Source organism: Octopus bimaculoides, chromosome 29 (assembly GCF_001194135.2).
Source record: "Octopus bimaculoides isolate UCB-OBI-ISO-001 chromosome 29, ASM119413v2, whole genome shotgun sequence".
In the NCBI taxonomy this organism is placed as follows: Eukaryota; Metazoa; Mollusca; class Cephalopoda; order Octopoda; family Octopodidae; genus Octopus; species Octopus bimaculoides.
In genome coordinates this window covers 818,816-826,626 of record NC_069009.1, presented here as the reverse complement: position 1 = coordinate 826,626, position 7,811 = coordinate 818,816, and the positions used below count along the sequence as shown (strand labels likewise).

The 7,811-nt window shown below is 36.3% G+C and overlaps 2 protein-coding genes across 5 annotated transcripts in view; both read left to right on the top strand.

Moving 5' to 3' along the window:
• The window catches only part of LOC106873850 (adhesion G-protein coupled receptor G6), an 82,527-nt gene that overhangs the window by 1,832 nt on the left and 72,884 nt on the right, over positions 1 to 7,811 (top strand). The gene's annotated exons all lie outside the window — the stretch shown is intronic.
• The window catches only part of LOC106873851 (adhesion G-protein coupled receptor G2), a 9,155-nt gene continuing 1,640 nt past the window's right edge, over positions 297 to 7,811 (top strand). Inside the window, exons 1-7 of one of the 2 annotated variants that reach the window (XM_014921364.2) lie at positions 297 to 1,158; positions 1,895 to 2,044; positions 3,063 to 3,184; positions 4,286 to 4,409; positions 5,304 to 5,445; positions 6,247 to 6,319; positions 7,255 to 7,646. In XM_014921364.2, the coding sequence (XP_014776850.2) occupies positions 2,042 to 2,044; positions 3,063 to 3,184; positions 4,286 to 4,409; positions 5,304 to 5,445; positions 6,247 to 6,319; positions 7,255 to 7,646 (856 nt within the window). In that variant the 5' untranslated portion in view covers positions 297 to 1,158; positions 1,895 to 2,041. Of the gene's footprint in view, positions 1,159 to 1,894; positions 2,045 to 2,224; positions 2,378 to 3,062; positions 3,185 to 4,285; positions 4,410 to 5,303; positions 5,446 to 6,246; positions 6,320 to 7,254; positions 7,647 to 7,811 lie in introns of those variants that run through there. The other variant, XM_052977990.1, reaches the window with a different exon arrangement.

Genomic DNA, 7,811 nt, shown 5'->3' with positions numbered 1-7,811 from the left:
TAGGGCAGCGGACCTGCGGTCATAAGATCGCGGTTTCGATTCCCAAACCGGGCGTTGTGAGTGTTTATTGAGCGAAAACACCTAAAGCTCCACGAGGCTCCGGCAGGGGATGGTGGCGAACCCTGCTGTACTCTTTCACCACAACTTTCTCTCACTCTTACTTCCTGTTTCTGTTGTACCTGTAATTCAAAGGGACAACCTTGTCACACTCTGTGTTACGCTGAATATCCCCGAGAACTACGTTAAGGGTACACGTGTCTGTGGAGTGCTCAGCCACTTGCACGTTAATTTCACGAGCAGGCTGTTCCGTTGATCGGATCAACTGTAACACTCGACGTCGTAAGCGATAGAGTACCACCAACAACAACATATACTCATATTTTGAGTTGTATTCATGTTTGCGCCACCGTACCTATTCACACACGACACACGCACACATGTGTATATATACAGATGGATAGATAGATAAAAAGACATTCGTTTTTGGAGTTGTGGATCTTGTGCTCATTCAGCTATACATAAAAACAAGTAAATATCCGATGGTAGCTTAGCTGCCACCGACACTGCCGCGAAGAACCCGTTTCGATAAAAAAGAAGTCACACGCGTAGCTTTCTGTGAAACTTATCGTCTGGAGTTGGCGAAATATTTACATGACTAGAAACAGACGAATGTTGGCGATAGGCAAGTCATCCAGTTACATGAAATGTGCCGCCTCTAAAAGTTCCACCTGCCTCATCCAAATATGGAAATGGTAGCGTTAAACGTTGTGTGTTGTGGGGTGATGGTGTGGTGTGGTGCGGTGGTAATGTGTGTTGTGTTGTGATGTGGTGTGGTAGTATGTGGTGTGGTGGTGAACTCACATGTAATATATATTGTAATATATAATATATTTTGTTTTAAGCTGTTGGACAGGCTAAAGTGATGATGTCTAAGTGCAGCAACTCCAAAGTTTGGTATCACGCTTTAACGATGTATTAATAAACACTTCTACGGAATAAATTAATTTATTTAACGACTTCTCTTTACAGATAATAGAAAACTCTAGTACCAAAGCAAATACTAAAATTAACGGCCATATTATTGCTGCAAATGTTCCTAACGTTAATATAACCAGCCTTGATGAACCAGTTACAATATCATTCAATGTAATAGATCAGGTAATAGCTATGTATTTTGTGATAGCAGTCACTATTTATGTTGCGTTTCAGGGCCATACGTCACTGCTCACAAATGAAACACGGACCACGGTGGAACAAGTAGTAGTAGTAGTAGTCGTCGTTGTCGTAGTAGTAGTTTCAACTTATAACTTATTGTATCTTTATAATGCACGCGACGGATATGTTTCCAGTTACTTGTGTTGTTTTTTAGTATCACCAGTCTATTTTCTTAATATGTTTGTCTATTGCCTTCATTGATTGTGGCTGTGTATTTTAAGTCTGATAAATTTCTTTGGGGTTCCGTTGACCATAGTTGATGTTGTTATTGTTGTTTACATTCATGTCATCTCTGATCTAGCAAACCTATGATGAAACACATTACAGCCGTGAACATCATGTCATTGTGTAGGTCATTAAATATTTCAAGAACGACATCCACTAATCGCTTCTTCAGTTGTTAATGTGATACAGTAGAAATTATGATACTATACATAGATTTATAAACAAATTAGAATTGTCAGTTAAGCTACGTTACAAACTGTGATTTGGGGTTCAAGAATTGTCAGTTAAGCTACGTTACAAACTGTGATTTGGGGTTCACGGTGTCAATAATAACTAAACATTTATAACCATTGTCTGATATTTTGTTACTTTAGCAAAGATTCATTACATGTATTTTAATTACAAATTAATTTGATTAAAATTAAAAAGTAATTACAAGGTAATTGTTTTTCAGAATGCCACCAACCCACAATGTGTCTATTGGGATGACTCCCCAGAGCGGAATCCCCACTGGTCAACAAAGGGCTGTGATGTATCCAACTATGAACCTGGAAAGAAAGTACTTTGTTCTTGTAACCATCTTACAAGTTTTACCATACTAATGGTTGGTAACATTACGCCAAATAGTTAATCGCCAGTACATTGGAAATTCTATCTTTGCATAAATAATTTCAACACGTATTAACCTTCATGTTGGTGGATATTTTAGTAAATATGTGAGGTTGGTATTTTGTAATAGGGCACTGTTTGATCGTGCTCTTATTATTGTTGTTTATCAGTTTAAACTCAGAACGGTGTCTACCTGATGTACCAAGATATCATCCTCAATTAAATGCATGAGATTTTCCCAAAGATGAATGTCAAGGGACAGAGAAAAACAACCATTTCAACTGGATTTAAAATCAATTGGGCTAAAACAATCTGAATGACAATCTAAGTAAGAGATACTTATTTAGTATATAATAGTTCTCTAAAGCACATAATACGTTTGTAGCTTACAGGTTAAACATTTGGCCTCTTCATGATTCAGTTACACAGTCTCTCCTCTGATTTACATCAAACCTGTATGTCAATAATGCACATATATCCAATATCTGTCAGTTTCTACAACACATCTGCTACCCGTAAAAATAAAACCTACCCCTATCTTCTGTGCACATTTTAGTTTAAAGGAATAGCTGAAGTAATGCAATAAGTTCGTTCACTCAATACCAGTTCTATTATCATCTGACATCATAATGGCAGTGTTGTTAGAAAATTACTGAATAACTTCACTTCTCCTTATTACACTATCTAGGTATTTAATTATCACATATTTTATATCATACGTCGGCCCTCAGTTAACGGTTTAGGTCAAACAGCTTCAATTAGTTGTACTGATAATATATACTAAGATATACCTTCAATGAATTTGAACTCAAGATTTATACGATGGTGGTATATTCTAACTGAACGCAGACAGTGAAACTTCATGCTGGAATTAAGTATCATGTAACATGTAACAGAAGATGGCTCCCGCCTATATGAACCCTCATAATTTATATAAGTATTGACTAGTATATAAGAAAGGAATAAGATAAGAAAAAGAGGAGCTAATATGTTGTCGTTTGTTTCTATTGCAGGATGTCTACCAGAATGAAGGAGATGTAAAGAATAAAGAACTCTTGTCTATTATTTCTAACATTGGCTGTGGAATATCATTTGTCTGTCTCGTTCTCACAGTAATAGTCCATGTTTATTTCAAGTAAGCATTTCAATTTCTATTTTGTTTTATAAACGGTTCAAAAACAAAGAAACAATATCCATCAGTTTGTGGATCACTCATAGATTGGTAAGAAGCATGATGTGGTTGATGTCTGCAGGTAAATCATGGATTTAAAGAGAGTTCCAGAGTGTTGTCACTTTGATGAAGGATTGTTGACTGGACAATTATTTTAGTGCAGGTTTTTGTAAGCGACTCACAGTAAGAATGACATTAGAAAAAGAGGAGTGAGGTGTGTTGTGTGTGTTTTCGTTGAGTTAATTCAGAGAAGTATAGCCTTTACTGTTACTACTATATCGGTCTCTACCATGTTTATACAATATGTCTGTGGCGGAGTTGTAGTTTGTTGGTGAGTTTATATTTCCTATCCAACCAGACTAGCTTCTTTTGGGTGTGATCGAGAATACGTGTGCGCGGTGTGTGTATATATATATATATATGCGTGGTATATGTTTAGGTGCTACACCCACCCACAGACATAAGCAGTAATCCAATGATGTAGAACTGACTACAGATTTCTAGAATGTCACTATTTGTTTAACGTTGCTCCGTATTCCCTAATCTTAATCAGGAATCTATGTTTTTCTGACAGACAGTGTTTATACATGAATATATACAACTTACATACATACATGAAATTAGACTTCTCAAAACCAGAAAGGAGAAAGCTAAATCGAAGACTACAGATCCAATCCATCACTGGAACTGTAAAAATCTGTGAAACTTTCCAGTTCATCATTTAAATATGTATGTGTTTCCCCCCAGCTGGACGGGACGCCAGTCCATCGCAGCGTTACTCAAGAAACAGGAAGAAAGAGTGAGAGAAAGTTGGGCGAAAGATTACAACAGGGATCACCCTCCCGCTGCCGGAGCCTCGTGGAGCTTTAGGTGTTTTTGCTCAATAAACACACAGCTACATTACACAATGTCTATATACATATTGTAAATACATAGTTATATCATTTATATTTCGAATGACCATCACCTATAAACATAGTTGTAGTAATTCTTTGTGCTTTGAACAGTGTATTTTATATTTGTGTTAATTTAATGCAGTATTATTTCTTGTTTTCATTATTTCAGAAGTCTATGGAAATTAATGTCTTCAAAGATTTTAGTAAATTTGAGCATTTCTTTAGCTGCCACTTATCTTACCTTTCTTGTTGGGTTCCAAGCATATAGTACAAAAATAACAGCTGTTTGTAAGGTAAGTGAACACATATTTAACACAAAGCACGATGGGCCATGATCGTGGCCCAGATAGATGCATTCAATTTATGGGCGTTTCTTGGGGTCTAATGTCACACAAACGCTTTGATACCCCCCCCCCCAGAATGCAAGAGGACTAATAGTTCAACTAATGACTTTTCAGATGATGTAAAACTTGCCACCGTTATATACTAAGAAGATATTTAAATGCTTAGCGGCATTTCGTCCGTCATTACATTCTGAGCTCGAATTCCACCTTTCACGTTTGGATATCGATAAAATAAATACCAGCTGAGCACTTTGGTCAATGTAGTCGACTAAGACATTCCCCCCACGAATTTCAGGCCTTGTGCCTGCAGAAGAAATAATTATTATTGATATTATCACGATGTAATGATGAAGGCGTCGAGATGGCAGAAAAGATAACGAGACGGATAAAATTCTTTGCAACATTTCGTCCGTCTTTTCGTTCTGAATTCATATTCCACAGAGGTCGATTTTGCCTTTAATACTTTCGTGGTCAATTAAGTAAATACTATCTGAGCACTGGAGTCGATGTAATCGACGTATCCACAGCCCCCAAAATTGCTGGCCCTGAGCAGAAACTTGAAGCCATTACTATGACGTAATAATGTAGTGTATCGACAAAAACATCAACCGAAATTCCCTTGTATATTGAAGGACGTTTTTTGAGATTTCTATTAAAATTTCAGTGGGATTTGTTTTAGTGTTTATCCGTTTGCGTTCAATAATACAAAATGTCAATCAAATGACATCTATACGCCAACTCTGCAAAATAATATATATTCAAAATAATATATATTCAAAATAATATATATTCGAGGCCATGCGTCAATGTCAGATATCATTATTGTTGGTATTGTTTTTGTAGGCAGCGGCTGCGGTGTTACACTACTTCCTTCTAACATCTTTCATGTGGATGAGTGTAGAAGCACTTCATATATATCTAGGCCTGTTTGTATTCAAAACCATTCGATCATCTTTTATCAAGAGGAGTTCAATTTTGGTCTGGGGTATGTATAATGGTTTTCTCTCATTTTATCGCTAATTTCATCTCTCTCTCTCACACGCACACACACGCATTCTCTCTCTTTCTCTGTCTATCTATCTATCTATTATCTATCTATCTATCTATCTATCTATCTATCTGTCTATCTGTCTATCTATCTATCTATCCATCTATCTATCTCACACATATATTCTCTGTTTTAAAGTCTTATATTTGTGAATTTGTTGATGGTACAGACCTGTTGTAAATTAGTAAAATTGGTGAGATAGGAAAATAGTTCAAGCGTGATGTAAATATGGGGACGCAGAAGTGCATGAAAAAACATATTTAAACATACGTAGGAAACGAAAATTACAAAGAAATAAATTTACTAGTTAAGCCATTCGAGCAGCCTCAGATTACAATTTCATTCACATAGTTTCGCTTCGACTTCATCTCTAAGACTTACTCATTTTGCACTTTCACCTATTGCACCAAGAAATTTGTGAAGAAGTTAGTGAGAGTGAATTTTTTTGTCTTCCATATAGTTTAGTCATTACACCACTGGCCAGAATGTCCAGTGTTTCTTACTCTTTGTTTGCCACTGAAACAGAGTTGATAGAATCGAAGTTCTCTGTTAGTCGTACCTATTCTAGAAACCAAAGAAGCAAGTGTCTAGGAGTGACCTGTGGGAGATACGAAATATATTACTAATTTCTTTTGGACAAAGCATAATCAACTACATTTATTCAAATTTCATGTATTTCTTAAAAATGTTCATTAATATCAACAAATATTTATTCATTTCTGTAAATGTTGTTGTCAGGTCTTCCAGCTGTCATTGTCACAATTACTCTGGCAACTAACCACACAAACAATTACAGCGTAACTGAACAAGTGTAAGTATTTATGTTTTCTTGCCCTAATTTGCTAGTCTTATTCCAGCGTTGAATATTGTAGAATAATGAAGAATCCACAGTCAGGATAAAGCCATGTCATTGATTCTTGGTAGTTACACACTGATAATGTTTTCTTTTGTTTTCTAGGTATTTACGATCTCATCCGTCCCCCCGTTCAATTCAATAAGAATAAATATCTATTGATATATAACTTTAAAAATATAGATGCAAAGTAACGTACATAAATAAACTAATCAACGTATATTTTTCAATTTAATAATTAAATAATATAAAACCCATTGTACTATTAAGCTATTAAGTTTTTTTCTTTTTATGCTAATGTTAGAAATTCTTGAAATATACCATAACGTTGGAGATGTTTCTACCAAAAACTGTGACTGAAATTCGTTAAAGAAATCGAATGTCTTTTCTTTTATCATCGCAAGTATTAACGAGGGGACGATTATACAGCTACATGACCGTCTCAAAGGCTGAAAAACATTTCTTGATCAACTCTAAATATTATATCAATTTCTTATGTATGTATGTGTGGAGGTTCAATGGCCCAGTGGTTAGGGCAACGGACTCGCAGTCATAGGATCGCGGTTAGGATGAGTGTTTGGTGCAATCGTAGACACAGAGGCGGCAGTGTTGCGAAAAGCCGATAACAACAGTCAAAGCCTCGAGCGACTACACGAGGCGTAAATCACCTATTTTGGCTAGACTACCCAATGAAGTTCATGTAGATATACCTAGCTTGTTCGCCGATGTTCTCGCACTTTTCTAATCCAACTGGCATCAGAACGGGAGGATTCTCAGTTTTGTAAGCTAGAGAGTAGTAATTCTGATGAGGCGGGGGGCGTAATTGAAAATATTCGACCCGTTAATTCTACTTAGCACAGAGTTTAATGATTGATTTTTCTATTTCTTTGCAGCTGTTGGTTATCCAACACAGCTTTCTATGCAGCTTTCCTGGCTCCCGCGGTGATCATTCTCCTCTTCAACCTTATCATGTTTTCTTTTGTTATGCGGCGACTTAAAGCAATGCAAAATGACGAACAAGTTGAACACAAAACAAACAAAGTACGTGTTTTTGGTATCGTTGGTTTGTGCTTTCTGCTAGGATTCTGCTGGATCTTAGCATTCTTCGCTTTCCACGAAGCAGCAGAAGTGTTTAAATATCTCTTTGCCATCTTCAATACCCTTCAAGGAATGTTCATCTTCATATGTTACTGTATATACAAAAAAGATACCAGAGATGTGATCTATCCATGTGTATGTAAACGAAAAGCACGGAAGCTGGGGAAAGTTCCGAAGAATATGAAAAGTAAGTGTAATTTGGTCTCTCTTATTTCTGCCACCAAGAAAACCAATATTGTCATAATGGGGACAATCACGAACAACACTCACACCAACAACATCACTATGTACACCGTCACTCTTATGATATACATCATCATAAATATCAGCTACTCTTTCATTATCATCATCC